General features: G+C 50.2%; 1 protein-coding gene across 1 annotated transcript in view; it reads right to left on the bottom strand.

The window, feature by feature from the left end:
• Positions 1–647: 647 nt before the first annotated feature.
• The window catches only part of LOC144249866 (uncharacterized), a 155,046-nt gene continuing 134,240 nt past the window's right edge, over positions 648–21,453 (bottom strand). The window contains 6 exon segments of the mRNA XM_077792064.1: positions 648–808; positions 1,003–1,117; positions 2,201–2,431; positions 18,109–18,206; positions 18,401–18,515; positions 19,599–19,829. Of these exon segments, the coding sequence (XP_077648190.1) occupies positions 648–808; positions 1,003–1,117; positions 2,201–2,431; positions 18,109–18,206; positions 18,401–18,515; positions 19,599–19,829 (951 nt within the window).

Raw genomic sequence — 21,453 nt, 5'->3', positions numbered from 1 at the left:
TTTAGTGTGCTTGCTCCACATCCATATCGACTCTGCAGAGAGACTCTCTCAGCTCCTTGTTCAAGGAACATGGAGAACCTCACACTGCTGTCCTCCTCCATAGACGTCAGCATCCCATACAAGGGAACCTGCAACCTAGTTCCTGTCCTATTCTCATCTGTCACCCATACCTGTCCCTGCCCTTCTGGACTGCATGCTGCCACCTGACACACAGACTCCCTCAGACATGGCAGTGGACAAGCTGCTGCACTCGCTCATCTCAGCTCCAGCCCTTCACACTGACCTCTCCCTTCTTGATTCCCATCTATCCTCCTGATCATCCAGAAGCTCCAAATTCAAGAGGGCATGAGTAGTCCATGGTATTGGACCAGTGTCTGCTCCCCACCCAGGTGTAAGCACCACGGGACACCCCTGCTCCCAGGCTTACCAGAACACTCTTGGCCATCTCTGGACTTTGTGTTTCTAAGTGGACACGAATTAAGCAGGTGTCTCCCACCTGCTTGTGGGAAAGCGGCCTGGAGGACTTGCAGGTTGATTCTGAGAACTGTGGGGGATGGAACATCAGCAAACCCAGAAACACAAAGCCACCCCAGACTGTCAGTTGGCTCTATGGGCTTCCAGCAAATATGTCCAGGTGCTGAGGCTTCTTATTTCCTCAGGTCGGAGTGGAATGGCAGCACATGCACAGCTTGAATAAGGTAGGTGTTTACCTCCTTTCCCTTGACCTGGGGGCGTTTCCTCACGATGAAATATTGTACTCCCAGATTCATGGACAGACACACGAGTGAGTGGTCAGAGACCTTGATTTCTGCAGAGCGAAGTGGAGAGAATTGTTAGGTGGCACTCAAGGATTATACCACAAAACACCCACAACCCCTGAGAGTCTCCGCCAGGCCCATCACACTTTGGTATTTTGGGGCCAAGGCCCACTTTCTCTTGGCTGTCAGTTATCCTGAGCCCACTGTGGATCATGTCTCCCCACTGTCTGATTGTCCTACTTACTCTCATCCTCAGACATCATATACAGCAGCTCAAAGTTGTCCACATCCTCATGCTGCAACAAATTTTGGTCCAAGGCCCTGCGGATGAGGCTTGTCACCGTCTCCTGAAAGGTCACCTGGATCAGGGTGGGACAAATGTCATCAGAGAATGGCTTTTAGAAGAGCTACCCAGAAGACTGTGGTCAAACATTCAGGAGAAATCTCAGCTACATATACAAGGGCACAATCTTGTTATCCTGCTACCTGAGTGTGTCCTCCATATACCACCTGGGTTCTTGCAATGTGCTACTAGAACAATCCTGGTACAAATATCTGCCTGTACCTGCCATCTCCCCTCCCCCTGGGGAGCCACATTCCACTCATGTCAAAGGACCAAACTGCCTATGCACAGACACACTCTCATCTCACTGAGATGAGAGCAATGGGCCAGGGATCTGCGCACCAAGTGTGATCTGGGATGCAGGCTGCCTTTGTGGGTGGAAGAGGCAGATGCACTGAAAATTTGGGTCCTGACTGCCATGACACAAAACAGACTCAGATACAAGAGTGTGCACTTGAGTGCTTCATGATAGCTTTGAGAGGCCCTGGCCTCTGGAAGCTCGGTGCGGGTCTGGTTGTAATGATGTACTTGACTCAGCACTGGCAGTCACTGAACATGTCTCCTCTGCAGCTGGACACCTGCAGCATTAGCGTGTCTACTGCACATCCATAGAAATTCTGCCAAGAACCCCTTTAGCTCCGTATTTACATACATGCAAAGCCTAACATTCCGAAGCTTTGGCATGACCCCCCAGGTGATCCCGACCCCAAATTCCTACACCTAGTCATGCTAAGGAGGTTCTCTTCCCTGCCACCAGGAACACATCCCCTCCTACACATGTGACAAGTCACTGCCACCTCCTCTGCTCCAACTTCACTCATTGAGAATACCAAGTTCTAGGCACTGCAGCCTGCACCCTGGACATATCTCTGCCTTCATCTGTCCACAGCACTTCCGTCTGCACTTCTGGCCTGCAAAACCCACAATACACAGGCCCACTCACCACGGAAGCTGGGCATGCTGATGCTCTCCCTCCTCAGGTCAAGCCCTTAAGACGGACCTCTCTCTTCTTTATTTCCCACCATAGCCCTGGGGTTGGCTGTGTCTCCTGCCTTCCACTGTGTGGACACCCAGGAGGCAGCCCTGCTGTCGGGCTTACCGGGATGCGCTTTGTCTCCCTCAGGCTCTGTCCCTCTAGGAGGACGTGAACAACGCGGCTGTCTTCCACCTGCTCGCTGGAGTGAAGCAGTGAGGAGCTGCTACTGGTGACTTTTCTCATGCAGCACTCATTGCTTTGGGTGGCCTGGGGCAATGATCCTGCAGCCACTGCAGAGCTGCTGCTCACAGCTGCTGGGGTCCTGGATGCCACTGCCACAGAAGGTTCCAAGAACTGTGGGGGATGACAACATCAGCAAAGCCCAGCAACTGCACCCCACCCAGCCTGGCAGTTGGCTCTGTGGGCATTCTACAACATCCATCCAGAACCTGAGGTTCTTGTCCCCTTGGAGGATGTGGAGTGGCACCAGGAGTAAAGACTGAAGAAGGTGGCTGTTTACCTCCTTTGGTTTGACCTTCAACGACTTGCTGGCATCTGTTTCTCGAAGAAGAAAGTCGTAATGCACTCCTCCAATCAGGCCGTGATATACTTTCGCATCAGCAGGGACCCTCAGCTCTGGAAAGGCAGGGGCAGAGGCGTGGTAGGTGACACTCAAGGAATACACTACCCAACATCCCCCACAACTGAGAGCCTCTGCCAGCTCAGGTCTCACACACAGACCTGAGAGCCCCCGAATCCAGCTTCTGTTCCACCAAAGACTCCCCACTGATTAATCCCTGAGGACCCTCTATGCACAGGAGGTCCACTACAGGAACACCTTTCAAGGAAATAGCCCCTTGTACCCCAGTACCTCTTAGTTCACGTTGGACCCATCAAAGAGAAACAGCTAGACTTTGTATCTGGATTGGTCCCCAAAGACTCATGTGTTGAAGGTTTTCTCCCCACTGCAGCAATGATCACAGGTGGGTTTGGGGAAAAGCACTTGATGGTGGGTGCCTCCACCTTGACAGTGGACTCATCTACTCATACAGGGCTACACTAATTGGAGGGGTATGGTTTGGAGGTGTGTTGAGGTACTTAGGTACTCACCCCGGTCCGCCTGGCTCTCAGGCTCTGCCTGGCTTGATCTGCCATCTTCAACCTGGGCCAGCAGGTGGTGTGCTTGGTGCTCCAGGTTAAAGCCACCCAGGAGGAGCCACATGTACGGCAGCAGCTGCTGCAGACTCAGAGAGCCTGGAGGCTGATGGGAAGCCTCGGAGTAGAAGTTCACCCAGGTCCCCAGGAAGGAAGATGAGGCACTGTGGGGAGGCAGGTGTGGAGTCAGCAAAACCCTGGCCTTGCCTTCGCCACGGCCTCCAGAGCAAACCTCTGACCCTACCCTCCTGAACCGTCCCTGGTTCTGAACACACCAGTCCACCTCAGGCAAGACACAGTGGCTGTACAGGCAGGGTCAGGACAGGTCGCTACAGGCAAAGAACCTTCAACGAAGGAGCGCTAGATCCATGGTTTGACCAGCTCTCCCCTCCTCTGGGCAGGCCTGACACTCTTCTTCCTCTTGGCTACATGCTCTCCAACCTGGAATGCACCTTCTGGGAGTGTCTGTCCTCCTGCCCACTCTTCTCGGGGCTCAAGAGACACCTCCTCCCCTGGCGTGGGCTGCAATGCTACCTCATTCTCTGTGAGCTCTCACTGAGTTCCCCTGAGTAGCGGTGGACCTCTCTTTTCCCATGAGTGCAGACCACATCTCTGTGGCCCTGGGGGAGGACAGGGAGGTGTGGTGTGGGGGGATCCATTATCCCAGGGCCTTCCCCAGAGGACCCTGACTCCACCTACAACTCCCCGCCTTACCCCTCCTACTGTTGAAGCCCCACACCTTACACTGCAGGCAGAAAACTGAATTGGGCAGAGCAGTCTTTCCTCAGCCTTCCCAAGTCAAATCACCTTGCAGGTCCCTATTCTGGAAACAGGAGCCCACCCTCTTGACCCCAAGCCCATTCCATGTTGAAGTTGGTCCAAGGGTCCACCATAGTCACTGAAGAGGACAACGTGCAGTTATGCCTCATGGAGTCAGGGATGCAGTCACATGGAGGATATGTACTCATGGCACCTGCGGTTTAGGCTGACCCCATGAAAAGGGACACAATGGCAATCATTTGCACCCCATTTTTCACTGAATTATGAAACGTGACTGGAAACGTGTCTTCACACAGTGGGTGCTTTCTCCATGTTCACCAGTGAATGAGCCCAAACTGCTGATTCCCACATATCTCTGGGTGTGGGAGCTGCCATGTCCAAAGCCCCTGTCCAGCTATGTCCCAGCTAGGACGCTCTGTCCCACTATGGAAACTAACATGTCTTTATTAACCCAAAAGTGCTTTTCCCAAGGCCCGAGTTTTGAGACGCCTCTGGCACAGATCTACGTTCTTCACAAAGCCAACATCACACCAGAAAGACCACCTGGCCTCACTGAGTCCACCTGGGAATGAGCTCAGTGCACACCATTGAGCTGTGGTGCCCAGTGTGTGGGGACTGCTCCATGGACCTCTGTGGATCAGCTGGAGTCAGGATGGTTTCTCTGCCTGAGAGGGGAAGTTCACTGCCCTTGCAAGGCTGTGGCAGGCACCTCCAGGACTCGTACCATTCGGGGCTGACATTCCACTATGAGTGTGGTCCTCTTTCTCATTAGGTATCACAAACCTTTGGGTCCCTGAGAGGCACATGGCAGCCCCAAGACAGAGGCATGAGGGGGCTACACACTTGGGCTTGGTGGTCTGGTGCTTACCTTGGGAACAAGAGATCCAGCACCTGCTGGGTGGGGATGAAATCCCAGGAGATTAACCCCATGTTGCTGCTGAACTGTAGGTTCCTCCCACAAATGACAGGCAGGAGCTCATTCCTAAGCTGGTCCTGCCTGTAAGGTTCAAGGCTCTGAACCCTGAAGGGCTCCTCCGTGTTCTGATCATTTTCACCCTGGGTTGGGACCAAGAATGGTGGGTTCAAAATGGAAATGGTGACAAACAGAAAAATGACTTGTGCCAATACACTAGAGTCAAAGCACAATGGATCAGTTCCCATCAGTACACACACACACACACACACACACACACACACACACACACACACACAGAGTCAGAATAGGAGTCCTGGGCCATTCATCAGGGATCAGACTAGAGGGCCTGCTGGGCTCACCTGCCCTGTGCTACTCACTGTTACTCTTGAGCTCCTCTGCGACAATCGCCAGAGCCTCTGGCGTCTAAGATGAAGCCTCACCCAGTGTATCCACAAAAGGGCTAGTTGGCCCCCCTGAGATTCCTGGGAGCCTGAGGCTCGGCATTGTCTGCAACCACAGGAGAACATCCTTCTCCCTCCAGTGGCTCCAACCAAGTGAGCTCGGATGGCTTGGTCAGTGAAGTGGGTGCCTGGATACCAGGGTTCCATGTTCTGTTTGATCCATTGTCAAGGCAATGATGTCATTTCCTGTGCCCATACCTGAGCCTCTTTTCACATAAGACCACTTTCAAAAGCCCTATGGGCTGCTGATTTCTCCTCCATGCCTACCCATCTCAGGTGCGCAGGTGTTCACCAACAACTACCCAAACATCCCCACCAGCATCTGCCCTGCTTGGTGCCACTAGAGTTCCAGCTTGGAGCCTTCAAAAATGCATTCACAACCAGTCCTTCCCTCTCAGCAGCTTTTGGACCCTGGTCCCATCATTGTGCAACTCACGGTGTGCCCAGTCCTTTCTGGAAAGTAGGGTAGCATCTAATCTCTAGGGTTTATTGTGTCTATTGGCCCCTAACACCCTCTATTCTCTCTGAAACCAGAGATGGGACTCACAGGTGGCTAAAGCACAAATGTACAGATGGGACAATCACAAGAAGGGGAGAGACAAAGAATGCACCCTAACTCAATCAGGCCTGTGTCCCACACAGGGACATGGCCAATGTCCGTCCCATCGTGGCTGCAGTTCCCTCTCTACACCATGGCAAGTTGGAGGGGACTGAGATGCAGAGGCTGCTCCCCTCTGCCATACAACTTCCCAAGGCTTCTCCTAAGATTTCAAAAGGGCCAAGCGTGTCTAGTGTTGGGGTCTCACAGAGACTCCGAGGTACCACAGCATCCTGCTGCCCAGAACCGGTTCACCCCTCACCTCAAGGGGGCTCAGCCTCTGGATTCATGGGAATTGAAGTGGGTACAGGTGATGGGATATCACCTCCAAGACTGAGTTATGCCAAGTCCATGACCCCTGTCTGCATCCCTGTCTCCAGCACCACTCCCCCCTCTCTCTTTCCTCCTCAGAGCAAACAAATCCATTTAGCAAGTGTGTCCTGTGATAAAGACATGACGGTCACCCATCCTCTCATTACAAAAACACTGAGGCTCAGCCAACATGGATCCTACCAGGAACACAGGCATAAACTCAGAGTCCGATCCTCCCAGCCGAGCCTCGGTGGAGCCTGGACTCCCAGCCTCCTGAGTCAAGGAAACAGAGGTGCCTAGCCGAGCCACCTTGGATGCAGCCGCACACAAACTGAACTCATCAATGCCCCTTGCTCTCAGTTGTGAGTAAGAGGGGAGGGTGTTTCACAACCCTGGACATCCAGTGCAGTCTCCAGGCTTTGGGGTGTGCCCTGGCCTCTCTCTATCTGCCCAGGCCCTCCAACCCACACTGGCCTCTTACCCAACCTCCTCCTAGGGCCAAACTCAATCCTGCCTCTCAATTTCTGCTGCCTTCCCCAACACACTGCTCCCCAAAATGAGCAGGGCTGGCTCTCGGTTATCATGCTGGTGCCAGCAGCAATGCCACCCCACTGACATAATTCTGAGTCCCAACCTAGGCACTCCAGCTGTCTTTGCCACACCTGGCCTGTTTGGGCTCTGGCTCTTGCTCTTTTCTTTCATGTGCATGTGTTTTGAGGTTTTGAGTTTCTCCCACTGCAGAACTGCAGCTGTGGCAGGGTAGAGCTCATGAGGGTGACACTCTGAGCCACATCCAATCCCATCAGGACTGTTAACTGGGGTGATGCTGGAACACAGTGATGAGTGAACACATGGGAGGTGGTTGGACCCACCTTGCCTCTGAGTGGTTTCCTTTCAGGACAGGAATGTAGGGATGGGAGCCCCTGGCGCGGGATGCTTTGCACAAGGCGTGACCACGGGCTCTTTCCTGGCAAAAATGGCTCCACTCAGCATGGAGAGCACTGTCATTCCTGGTGGCTAACAACAGCCCTGGACCCCAGAAAGGAACCCACACTCAAGATTAACGTCTGAGTGTGCGTGTCCTTGAGGAAATGAGGTCTCCTGATCCCAGGTGCAAAGGGGTAAGTCCTCTAACTCCAGGGGCCATGAAGGGACATCTGAGTTTCCCTCGTCCTTCTTTCCCTCTCTGAACCCAGGGTGTCCTCACACTAACCACAGTTAGGACCCTGGCCTCATTCCCCAGTGAGGATCATTAGGCTCCATAAAGGACAGTCTCTAAGATGCTCAGTGGACCAACACCCTCTGCACAACCCATAACCCTATTCACCCAAGAGGCAAGAGGATTTCTATTCAGGAAAACCAGGAAAGGGAGAGCCTTTCTCAAGGACACAAGGACATTAGTGAGTGAGGGAGTGATTAATGGATGGAGAACTATTTCCAACACCAACTTCCAGGAGCATATATGGCCCTTTGGAGAATTCTGCAGTGTGTTGGTGATTAAGGAGGACGTGTGAATCCAGGGGTCACTAGGTCCTCTCAGCCATAAGGAGGGAAACTGCCATAAAGGAACTAGGACAAGGGTGCGAGGAATGCTCACTGGGGGGAGATCGGAAGGAAGGAAAGTGTACTCATTAGAAAAGTGTCGCCTGAAAATTCTTAAGCCAGCCAAAAGTCGTGCGAACTTGTGTGGGAAAAGAGTCTTTGCACAGTGATGAAGCTAAGAGCTCACATGATGGAACACAGCATCAACTGGGACCAAATCCAATATCTGATATTCTTGTAGGAAGAGGAGAGTCTGGACCCAGAGACCAGGGAGACTTGGGGATACCAGCTATGTGAGGTTGGAGCCAGGGCGGGATGCCCATATGGGAACCACAGATCGTGGGCAGCAATACGAGAGTGGGCAAGGGCTGGGAGAGTTGGGGGGACAGTCCCCTAGGAACCTGTGAGGTGTTTTGGCAGTGAGACCGCCCAACACCTTGTGTGTTGAGCCCCTGGAGCTTGAGGGAAGGCCCTTCCTCTGTTGTTGGCCACCCAGTTGACAGAGTTTGGTTGTAGCAGGCCTAGGACCCAGCCGAAGGTCTGAGCATGTTGGCCATGCAGGGTGGATCTGGACCGCAGACACACTCTGATGACTGTAGGGTTTCAGCCATGCATCAACACAAGCACCAAGACAGGCCAGGTGGGGAAAGGGCTAGGAACACACTCTGGGGGCTGGTGCCTATATTACTGGGAGCACTTCTGACCCCAATTCCCTGATCTGCTGCCAACACAAGCTACAGAGGAGGGTGGAGGGACACAGAGCATGGATCTTCCCCACTCAGTGGGCCCAGGCATGTACCATGTGCCATGCCCGGTGAGTCCTGAAGCGGCCCCCTCTTCCCATCCTGAGAGCTCTTCCCTTCCTCATGTGCTACTACCTTCCCACTGTCTCTGGAAATATCTACTTGCTGTGGTCCTCAGGCAGTTTATGATTTAAGTTAAAAAAAAAAAAACAGGTCTTGGTGCTCAAAAATATTTGATTTGCCCATCCTCATCCCCCAACCCCAATATTTTCATTATTTCCTCAACATATGAAATTTTACTAGCAAAAAGTTAATTTTGAATTATACAAAGTTGATTCAAATAACATTGGTATACATAATCAATCACTGTACTTTCAATGTTTGTTCTCCTTTCCTGTTAGAAACTGCTCGGAAAAAAGAGAACAGAGGGGGCTGGGGATGTGGCTCAAGTGGTAACGTGTTCGACTGGCATGCGCGAGTCAGTGGGTTCGATCCTCAGCACCATATAAAATAAAATAAAATAAAGATATGTCCACTGAAAACTGAAAAAAAAAAAAAAAACCAAAGAGAACAGAGGACAGACTCATGGAAGTACTTGAACTGATAAGAAGCTCCCACTCAAGCTCAGCATTCAGTCCTGGACAGGGTAAGACCAGGCCACTTTGACATATGTTCCAAAGAGTCTACCAGACAGAATCCTCTGACTGATCCCTGACTGAGCCATAGGAACTGGCTAGAAAAGCCTTCACATCCTCAATACATTCTTCACTTCAGAATACTGGACAAGCATTGATATCCATCTCTCGTTACCTTGCTCCCCAGCCAACCATTCTTCAACAAATTCAAAGGAGCAACTCATGCAAGCACACAGAAAGGGATGTTCACTACACACATCCATGTGCGAAAAAGACAACTGGTATTTCTTGTTTGGGCTATTTCAAATGAAATCCCTTCTGCATGACCTCCACAAACCAAAGGAAAATATTTGTGAAATTCCCACGTAGAAGACAAGATACACTTGCCAAGGAGGCAGTGCCAAGAATTTTGACACTCCAAATGTAGAGTGTGTGTTTAGGAGGCAGTCACAGTTTCCATGAGAGAGTCCCATGAAATCAATTAGGAAGATCCATGCTCTAGCCCTACCATGCAAGTGATGTGACTTGAAAGAGTCACTTAGTCTTAGTAACCATCATCACTAACAACTAAGTCAATGAATAAAGGTCCTCAGGTGTCAAGCTACAAAATGTGGGATGAGCATGGATGAGGATGGGTGGGAGAAGTCTCCAACTCTAACACAATTAGGGAAGGCTGTGCCTGTCCTCAAGTGGCTGGGGGGGCTTGGGATCCTGCCACAGAGGGGGATTCCAAACCTCACATCCCCTGACCCAGGCCAGAAGACCAGGTAGATTCCAAGGACCCTGGGGTGGCCCAATGGCAATAAAGGTCAAAAGGAACTAGGGATCTGCCTGGTCCCTCAATCCCCTACTCTGAGCAGGGCTGCATGACGAGGCCAGAGGCCATCCACAGCAATCTGCCTTTACAGGAAAACAGGGACTGCAGGCTGCCTCTGGCTCACTGAATCAGGGTGGTGTTTTCATAAAGCAAGACCACTTCCTCACATTTGACCAGCAGCTCATGTGTTGACAGCACAATGACTGACTTGACTCAGGCCCTGATGAATGAAATAGAAAATTCATAGCAAACCCATCTTTAGCTCTTCCACATCATCAGGGACTCTGATTCAATTCCGTCCAGAAAGGTGTCTGAAATGATTTCTAAACATGCTGGGGACTCACCTCTGTGTGGAACTTTTCAGGAAAAAGGGGATCAAGTCTCATGAAGCAACTCTTCTCTCTTCTAGCCCATGGGCAATGCAAGGAACCTGCATGATACCAGAGGCTCACTTCTCTCTTCTCATGTCTTCTGGAAAGGATTCGTTAATGCTTCCTGCAAGGTGAAGCAGAAGCCTGCATTCCCAGCTGCACAGAAGTGTTTGAGGGCAGTGTCTCCCTTAAAACCCAAAAATAAAAAAACAGGTCATTCAACAGGCACATGGATTAGAGTACATGTTCAATGATCCCTCCTCCCTGGAGCCTTCCACATGCCCATCTTCCACATTCACAGAGCAATGCTTGGCCATTCTCAAGACCAGGAGACCATGATGCTCATCACCAGGAAGTCAATAAGGAACATGAAGAGAGCAGCATGGATTGCAGAAGGTGGCACATCAAGGATCTTCAGCTCTGCTGCTAGAACACAAGAGCTTAACTTCAGTATTGACTTTTTGCCAACTACCAAGTACGATAGCAGTGTCAAGCCCAATATGCAGATATGCAAGTAGTAGGTGACACCCCGCATCCATTCACAAAAGTGGGCAACATCTGCATCAGAACAAGGAAGTATCTTACCCTTACTCATAAAAATCATCAGAAACAAAATAAAATGGATGCAAGACTTCTCATTTCACTATTAGGTAGCTGTTGGAATTCCCTATTAAATAATACCTCCTCCAAAATAAAAAGTATCTCAGACATGTGTCAACTATTCAATGGATGACATTTTAAAAACTATGGACTTTACTTAATATTTATGTATGCTATATCCCTGCCTAAGGCTCTATGAGAAAGGAGCACATAGAATTGGATCTTTGAAAATCTCACATTTGCTGATAAATATTACTGCTGATCTCAGGCATGGCGAAGTGAAAAGTGGGACTTTGGATATTCAAAGAATGCTATGTTGTGGGATTGGTGTCCCTGATTCATACATAGCATATGGTTTCTATGAAATCCAGTGAGGGAGCAGGAGTAACGAAGCTGATTCCACAGATGACCTCAGGGAATACTGACAGATAGGCCAAATGAAAAATATGTTCCAGCTAACCATTGGTATTTGGGCTTCTGATCCCAGTCCTGTTTTTTAAAAAGGTGCAGACAGGCAGTGTTCATTAAAAACTGTCTACCATGTAAAAGTGGGTAATTTAAATGGCATCTAGTTACACATCTGATAGAATGGTCTGGCAACATATGAATTTCATTCTAACAACAACAACAACAACAAAACATAGAAAATGAGACATAAAGATAAAACCTTGTCTTCACCAGGATGCCTAAAAATAGGTTTTATTTGGCTCATGCAAATAAATATCTTTCAATAGAATTTCTGATTTCTGAATGAATCCATTCAACTTCATACTGCACAGATCACAAGGTTTTCTTTACAGAATATTCTCTTCTTCTTCTTAAAGCCTCACATAGAAAATGTCTCACAGGACATAGGAGGGGAATGACCCAAAGGATGAGAGAACGGCTGGAACCGTTCTCAAATGTGCCCATGTAGCCTAAAGTTTGAAGGCATCTAATTGTACTCTAAAACAATTATGAACCTATTTGATCCATTATTAATAAATATCACCACTTTACCACTTGAACCAAATCACAGAAAATTGGAAACAGATGATCATTTGCTTTGATACCTTTACTTCTGTTTCATTACTCAGAGTCGATCAACTCTATACTTCAAGTGACACAGATTTGTTACAGAATGCCTAAGATCCTAAGGATCTATTTTAGCTCAGCCCATGGTATTGCTTCATTATTTTATTATTTTGTAAGTAATAAAATATAACTTCATGTTGGATGATCTATTCAAGCCATGAATATATCATCCAACATTGTTCTTCCCAAAATATTAGCCCAATTTCTGCGGGTGCTCACTTACTGTTTAGGAATTTTACTAATTGTTTGAAGGTTCTAGAGGACCTGTTAGACTCCTAATGGACAAACCATACAACATACTCCAGAGAACGGACGAGTGCCATAAGAAGAAAATAAGGTCAGCCTACAGCAATGGGCAGCTGCCTGCCCTCGGCTGGGAGGAGCCCTGGCCATGGCACCAGGGCTGCTGGGCAGCAGAAGCCTCCACAGCCCTGCAGGGAGCCTGGAGCACAGCTCTGCCTAACCATGCTCAGCCCTGGACAGATGCACATGAGTTCCCATCACAGGCTCGAGTGTGACAGTCCCAGGTGCATGCCTGTCATGCCAGCCACCAGGGAGGCTGAGGCAAGAGGAACGTTTGAGGTCAGCCTTGGCAACTTAGACCCCGAGGCAAAGGGGAAATACTTTTACAGGGGTCTCTGAGGGTGTAGCTCAGGTAGGTCACTTGCCTCACAGGCTCAAGGCCCTGGGTTCAATCCCCAGAACCCACGTACACACAAAAAGTGAACTTGGAATAGTGTTTAAAATGATGGATCAGGTACACACAAGGACTTCAATATGACCTCTCAGAGGAGCTCAATTTGAGATCAGACTGAACAAAAGACCACCTGGACCATTGACTCAGTGTCTGAAACCCTCTGTGAGCATGGGAAGCACTGCTGGCAAGACACCAGAGGGCCAAAGCACTTGTGCCCCCTGCAGGGGTGTCTCTTGTCTACCGCCAAAGACTGTTCCCCTCCTGGGGCAGCTGAGAGCAAGCTGGGCCTTGGAGCAAGGACTAGTGCTTTAGATATAGACTATGCAAGCAAGGGGCAATGTCTTTAATAAAACTAAAATTTAAAAGTCACATTGAAAAAATTTTTAAAAGAAGAAAATAAGGTCAAGTAGAGGAAGCCCATTTTCACAGGAAAAAATCCCCCAGTGAAAAGCATCAGAATAGATACCAAGAAAAATACCAACAAAAACAGTGTGCTCCCACTATGTATCTACTCAACATGCAAAAGTTAGAAAGCTAGATAATACAATCCTGGCCACAGGTAGAGCTATGCAGAGGAGCCACCTGGCAGTGCTTAGTCAAAGAAGTAAACATGCACACTTTGACCTAGAAATTCCACCTGTGTGTAAACCAGGCGGTGCTTAAGCAGTTTCACAAGGGGACATGCACAGGGAAATTTATCCTCAGGTTCTTATAGAGTTGTCTGTGCTTACAGGGAGTTGATGGTTGTCAAGATGCCCACAGCTGCGAAAGTCAAAAGCTAAAAAAATAATAGATGCCAACCTGGATATATTAATAATCCCGTATCTATGATCACCTTCATAAGGTAGCTTCCCAACTTCTGTGTGGAAGTGTGTTTCTCCTTGGCCCTTACACTGTTGTGGAGACCACTAGGAGTTCAGCTTTGTGCAGGATCATCTGACCTGGACTTTTTGCAAGACCTGTACAGCCCTCACACATGCTCAGATGCTACAGGACTTTTCAGACCAGTCCAGACAACAGTAGGCATCCATTCATTGTCTGCACTCTACAGATTCCTAGATGCACGACATTCATTACCATCAAATGCAGAATTTTCATCAAAAACTAATATATATATCATTCCAATCTGAATCAAGAAAATCGGAAATATCCCCAAATCCAAAGAGTGGATCCCCATTGTGATGCTACAAGTTGAAAATTCCACAGCTGACCTCATGGGATGGTTCACAGTCAAAAGACAGCTGCATGAAAAATATTACATGACCTTCCTGCTATGTGAAAAGTGGCATGTGAAGTACACATGCATGTCTTCCTCAGACATGGGTTCATTTGCAAGACACCTTGTGCAATTGAAAATACTCCAAAAGGGGAGAAATCAGAACCATGTCTCCAAAGTATTTCAGCAGAGACCAACTCCATCTGTCTATCTATCTCTCAGTGAGTGTGTGTGCTCTTGTGTGTGTTTGTGTGTCTTTGTTTGTGTTTGTACCATCATAGCCGATACTTCATTGCCCCCATTGGAAAACTGACTCAGATAATGCCATCTGCCAAACTCCTAAAAACCAAAGTTCTTGCTGATAGAATGAAACATTCCTTCCTGTTGGTTTGGATGTGTCCTTTAGGAATCACTGCTACATTTAGTATACTCAAATCATCACAGTAGATCAGGTAACAAAAACATATGTATTTTAAAATAATAATATATTAATGGAAACAACAAATACAGGATAGAGTAACAACTGTGTTACTAAACAAGGTCAAGGACAATGGCAAACTATAGATTCAAACTTTGAAGAAAATAGTAATCAATGTAAATATTCCTGGGCTGCCTCAGCCCCGCCCAGGCACACAGCAGCAGAATGGTTTTGCAAGCATCCTCAGGAGGGCTGGAGCCTTCTTTCCAGGACGAGAGGGAGGTTGAGGCTCGATCCACCCATCATTCTTTTGGGAGAGGCTCCTTTTCCTCAGCACAAAGTTGGATTTTTTGTGAGGATTCTTGGCATAAAATACGTTGGCCTCTGCTGGAATCCTCAGCTCTGGGGAGAGAGGGGTGTACAAAAAGAAGGTGGCACTCAGGAGGTGCTCCCTAGGACACGCCAACATCTGAGAGCCTGTGCCAGAAAAGGCCAGAGCCACACACCTGAGAGCTCTCCAATTCAGCACCAATACCAACAAAGACAGCCTCCACAGTCCTCCCTGAGGAAGAACTAGGCAGAGCACTTCAACAGACCTAATGTCTGTTCCTACCAAAGGCTTTGGACTCCAGAATATCTCAGGTCCTCTTGCATCTGCCAAAGCACACCACTAGGGTTGGCATCTGAAATCTCCCACAAAAGGCTCCTGTGCCGAAGATTCAGTCCCCACATGAGCCATCTTCATAGGTGGGTTTGGAGGGAAGCATTGGATGGTGAGTGCTCTGATGTCAACATGAAATTCTCATTCAAGATGAATACACTACTGGGGGGTGGGAGGGACTGGAAGAAAGGTTGAGCATGGTTGGGGGAAGACCTAAACAGGGTTGTGCCCTGGGCAACAGTACCTTGTTCCTGTTGGCTCCACTGAATCCTCATTCTCCAAGTAGAGGTCCTCCCTCTCCATCTTTCTCTCTCTCCCTCTCTGCCAGCCTCGTTCTCTCTCTCCCAGTCTATGCCTTTGTGGCAAGGGCTGAGGAGCTCTCCCTCCACTGCCACACACTAGAGCTTTATGGACAGCCTCAGTGCACAACCAAAGAGAAAGCTATGAAACCCAGAGAAAAGGCCTAGGATTCCTCCTCTGAGTTATTTTCCTCAAGTATGGCCACAGTGAGGACAGGCTGACCAGCACGGATACCACGTTAGAGCCATGCTTCTGCGTTGGTGGAGCCCGCCTCCATGTGAACCAGGCTTCTGAGAATGGAGGCCACATTCCAAATACTGCCCTACTGAGAACAATGGTTCCAAAGACCAGCAAAGGGACTGCTTCCCTCCAACATGGTGTATGGCCCAGTGGTGCCATGACCCCGAGTGGGGGAATACAACAGCCGCTTCTCCTTCCTCTGAACATGTGTTTCCTGTCGCCCTCCTCTAACCTAGAGCCTGTTCTCCAACCCTTCTGGGTTGGATGTGGAGATCTCTGCTATGAATTTCTTAGGCTACCAAGGCCCCAGACAGACTTCCTCTTCCATAGACACTACTAACCTAACAGTAGGTTAAGATAGGAGACAAGTGATCCTAGAACTCATAGGGATGGTGGTCTTCAGGGTACATAGGCTGGGATAATGGCTGCTGTGGTGTTTGGCTCACAAAAACCAACCAACCAACCAACAAAAAAGCGCTGGCATTATTATCAGATGAGCTCTGTGGCTAAGTGCTCAGGAAGCCCTCATCTGACTTTAGTTAGGGATCACAACCTGGCTATTGTGATCACTCCTTGCCTAGTGGACTCAGGTGCGTAAGACCATGGAATTTATGCAAAAACAGATGATTCAGGCTGTCTCCCAGGCTGTGTTTTCTTCCCAATTTCATCCTGTTACTGCTTGCTAGAATCCTGGCAATGCTCTGCCCAGGCAGTGGTTTTTTTGGTCACACAGAAGGCTTTCAATAGTACTGCTTCAGTCCACAAAATGCCAGTTCCCTCTTTAGCCCATGCATTCCCATGTTCCTTTGAAACCACTCCTATCCCAGACCATGAAAACATACTGCTCCTGGAGAGAGGCTTTCCTCCTCACTCCTCAAAGATGTCAGCTTTGGATGCCTGTTCATGTCCAGGGGAGGGCACCTGGTGGGGAGCCGCAATATCCACTGGGGTATACTATTGGACCTCAAGACCTTCCACCAGCAGAAGTGCAGTTGGCTTTGTGCACGAACCCAACACACCTGTTGGAGTGTTCTTGGGGGTCAGAGACTACTCTTTGTTGCTAAGAGTTGACCTGAGTCCACATCCTGACCCTTGCTCTCTGCTATCTGATTGTCTCACTTACTCTGACGGCGAGAGATGATTTGGCCCAGCTCATAATCCTCTGGATTCTCCTCAGTAAGGAAGTGTAGGTCGAGGGCGCTGCGGATGACAACAGGAGCCCTATCCTGGCAGGTCACCTGGAGCAGCATGGGAGACAGGCCTTCAGGAAATGGGCCTTGAAGTGACTACTCAAGGACAGTGGGCAGGGGCATTCTGGAGGCACCTCCACTCTAAATACAAGTGCAACACCCATGACCCTACTACCTGAGGCTGACCTCCTGCTCATCGTGTGGGCTCTTCCCACAGGCTAATAGCCCAATCCTTGTACATAGGACCTCCTGGGCCTGCCATTGCTCTTTGTGGAGCTGCACTCCTCTCGGAGTGAAAGGACCCCACTACCTGCATACAGATGCAATCTCATCCCACAAGTTGGGAGGAATGGGACAATAGCCTCCAAGATCCCAGGTATGCCCGAGGATGCAGGCGGCATTGGGAATGGCCTAGGCACGAAACCTAGAGGCTTTGGTCTGGATTGCCAGGGCCAAAAACAGACCCAGGAACATGACCACACACAGGAGTGCTGAAAGATAGCCACGAGAGCTCCTGGCCTCCAGAGGCTCAGTGCTGGCTGGGATGTAGGAGGGCACCTCATCCGGCAAGGGTGGTCATTGGGTTACCTGGACATTTAGTGTGCTTGCTCCACATCCATATCGACTCTGCAGAGAGACTCTCTCAGCTCCTTGTTCAAGGAACATGGAGAACCTCACACTGCTGTCCTCCTCCATAGACGTCAGCATCCCATACAAGGGAACCTGCAACCTAGTTCCTGTCCTATTCTCATCTGTCACCCATACCTGTCCCTGCCCTTCTGGACTGCATGCTGCCACCTGACACACAGACTCCCTCAGACATGGCAGTGGACAAGCTGCTGCACTCGCTCATCTCAGCTCCAGCCCTTCACACTGACCTCTCCCTTCTTGATTCCCATCTATCCTCCTGATCATCCAGAAGCTCCAAATTCAAGAGGGCATGAGTAGTCCATGGTATTGGACCAGTGTCTGCTCCCCACCCAGGTGTAAGCACCACGGGACACCCCTGCTCCCAGGCTTACCAGAACACTCTTGGCCATCTCTGGACTTTGTGTTTCTAAGTGGACACGAATTAAGCAGGTGTCTCCCACCTGCTTGTGGGAAAGCGGCCTGGAGGACTTGCAGGTTGATTCTGAGAACTGTGGGGGATGGAACATCAGCAAACCCAGAAACACAAAGCCACCCCAGACTGTCAGTTGGCTCTATGGGCTTCCAGCAAATATGTCCAGGTGCTGAGGCTTCTTATTTCCTCAGGTCGGAGTGGAATGGCAGCACATGCACAGCTTGAATAAGGTAGGTGTTTACCTCCTTTCCCTTGACCTGGGGGCGTTTCCTCACGATGAAATATTGTACTCCCAGATTCATGGACAGACACACGAGTGAGTGGTCAGAGACCTTGATTTCTGCAGAGCGAAGTGGAGAGAATTGTTAGGTGGCACTCAAGGATTATACCACAAAACACCCACAACCCCTGAGAGTCTCCGCCAGGCCCATCACACTTTGGTATTTTGGGGCCAAGGCCCACTTTCTCTTGGCTGTCAGTTATCCTGAGCCCACTGTGGATCATGTCTCCCCACTGTCTGATTGTCCTACTTACTCTCATCCTCAGACATCATATACAGCAGCTCAAAGTTGTCCACATCCTCATGCTGCAACAAATTTTGGTCCAAGGCCCTGCGGATGAGGCTTGTCACCGTCTCCTGAAAGGTCACCTGGATCAGGGTGGGACAAATGTCATCAGAGAATGGCTTTTAGAAGAGCTACCCAGAAGACTGTGGTCAAACATTCAGGAGAAATCTCAGCTACATATACAAGGGCACAATCTTGTTATCCTGCTACCTGAGTGTGTCCTCCATATACCACCTGGGTTCTTGCAATGTGCTACTAGAACAATCCTGGTACAAATATCTGCCTGTACCTGCCATCTCCCCTCCCCCTGGGGAGCCACATTCCACTCATGTCAAAGGACCAAACTGCCTATGCACAGACACACTCTCATCTCACTGAGATGAGAGCAATGGGCCAGGGATCTGCGCACCAAGTGTGACCTGGGATGCAGGCTGCCTTTGTGGGTGGAAGAGGCAGATGCACTGAAAATTTGGGTCCTGACTGCCACGACACAAAACAGACTCAGATACAAGAGTGTGCACTTGAGTGCTTCATGATAGCTTTGAGAGGCCCTGGCCTCTGGAAGCTCGGTGCGGGTCTGGTTGTAATGATGTACTTGACTCAGCACTGGCAGTCACTGAACATGTCTCCTCTGCAGCTGGACACCTGCAGCATTAGCGTGTCTACTGCACATCCATAGAAATTCTGCCAAGAACCCCTTTAGCTCCGTATTTACATACATGCAAAGCCTAACATTCCGAAGCTTTGGCATGACCCCCCAGGTGATCCCGACCCCAAATTCCTACACCTAATCATGCTAAGGAGGTTCTCTTCCCTGCCACCAGGAACACATCCCCTCCTACACATGTGACAAGTCACTGCCACCTCCTCTGCTCCAACTTCACTCATTGAGAATACCAAGTTCTAGGCACTGCAGCCTGCACCCTGGACATATCTCTGCCTTCATCTGTCCACAGCACTTCCGTCTGCACTTCTGGCCTGCAAAACCCACAATACACAGGCCCACTCACCACGGAAGCTGGGCATGCTGATGCTCTCCCTCCTCAGGTCAAGCCCTTAAGACGGACCTCTCTCTTCTTTATTTCCCACCATAGCCCTGGGGTTGGCTGTGTCTCCTGCCTTCCACTGTGTGGACACCCAGGAGGCAGCCCTGCTGTCGGGCTTACCGGGATGCGCTTTGTCTCCCTCAGGCTCTGTCCCTCTAGGAGGACGTGAACAACGCGGCTGTCTTCCACCTGCTCGCTGGAGTGAAGCAGTGAGGAGCTGCTACTGGTGACTTTTCTCATGCAGCACTCATTGCTTTGGGTGGCCTGGGGCAATGATCCTGCAGCCACTGCAGAGCTGCTGCTCACAGCTGCTGGGGTCCTGGATGCCACTGCCACAGAAGGTTCCAAGAACTGTGGGGGATGACAACATCAGCAAAGCCCAGCAACTGCACCCCACCCAGCCTGGCAGTTGGCTCTGTGGGCATTCTACAACATCCATCCAGAACCTGAGGTTCTTGTCCCCTTGGAGGATGTGGAGTGGCACCAGGAGTAAAGACTGAAGAAGGTGGCTGTTTACCTCCTTTGGTTTGACCTTCAACGACTTGCTGGCATCTGTTTCTCGAAGAAGAAAGTCGTAATGCACTCCTCCAATCAGGCCGTGATATACTTTCGCATCAGCAGGGACCCTCAGCTCTGGAAAGGCAGGGGCAGAGGCGTGGTAGGTGACACTCAAGGAATACACTACCCAACATCCCCCACAACTGAGAGCCTCTGCCAGCTCAGGTCTCACACACAGACCTGAGAGCCCCCGAATCCAGCTTCTGTTCCACCAAAGACTCCCCACTGATTAATCCCTGAGGACCCTCTATGCACAGGAGGTCCACTACAGGAACACCTTTCAAGGAAATAGCCCCTTGTACCCCAGTACCTCTTAGTTCACGTTGGACCCATCAAAGGGAAACAGCTAGACTTTGTATCTGGATTGGTCCCCAAAGACTCATGTGTTGAAGGTTTTCTCCCCACTGCAGCAATGATCACAGGTGGGTTTGGGGAAAAGCACTTGATGGTGGGTGCCTCCACCTTGACAGTGGACTCATCTACTCATACAGGGCTACACTAATTGGAGGGGTATGGTTTGGAGGTGTGTTGAGGTACTTAGGTACTCACCCCGGTCCGCCTGGCTCTCAGGCTCTGCCTGGCTTGATCTGCCATCTTCAACCTGGGCCAGCAGGTGGTGTGCTTGGTGCTCCAGGTTAAAGCCACCCAGGAGGAGCCACATGTACGGCAGCAGCTGCTGCAGACTCAGAGAGCCTGGAGGCTGATGGGAAGCCTCGGAGTAGAAGTTCACCCAGGTCCCCAGGAAGGAAGATGAGGCACTGTGGGGAGGCAGGTGTGGAGTCAGCAAAACCCTGGCCTTGCCTTCGCCACGGCCTCCAGAGCAAACCTCTGACCCTACCCTCCTGAACCGTCCCTGGTTCTGAACACACCAGTCCACCTCAGGCAAGACACAGTGGCTGTACAGGCAGGGTCAGGACAGGTCGCTACAGGCAAAGAACCTTCAACGAAGGAGCGCTAGATCCATGGTTTGACCAGCTCTCCCCTCCTCTGGGCAGGCCTGACACTCTTCTTCCTCTTGGCTACATGCTCTCCAACCTGGAATGCACCTTCTGGGAGTGTCTGTCCTCCTGCCCACTCTTCTCGGGGCTCAAGAGACACCTCCTCCCCTGGCGTGGGCTGCAATGCTACCTCATTCTCTGTGAGCTCTCACTGAGTTCCCCTGAGTAGCGGTGGACCTCTCTTTTCCCATGAGTGCAGACCACATCTCTGTGGCCCTGGGGGAGGACAGGGAGGTGTGGTGTGGGGGGATCCATTATCCCAGGGCCTTCCCCAGAGGACCCTGACTCCACCTACAACTCCCCGCCTTACCCCTCCTACTGTTGAAGCCCCACACCTTACACTGCAGGCAGAAAACTGAATTGGGCAGAGCAGTCTTTCCTCAGCCTTCCCAAGTCAAATCACCTTGCAGGTCCCTATT

The sequence above is a fragment of the Urocitellus parryii genome, chromosome 12 (genome assembly GCF_045843805.1).
Source record: "Urocitellus parryii isolate mUroPar1 chromosome 12, mUroPar1.hap1, whole genome shotgun sequence".
Classification (NCBI taxonomy): domain Eukaryota; kingdom Metazoa; phylum Chordata; class Mammalia; order Rodentia; family Sciuridae; genus Urocitellus; species Urocitellus parryii.
The sequence above is the reverse complement of the archived record's forward strand: the minus strand, read 5'-3'. Positions and strand labels throughout refer to the sequence as shown.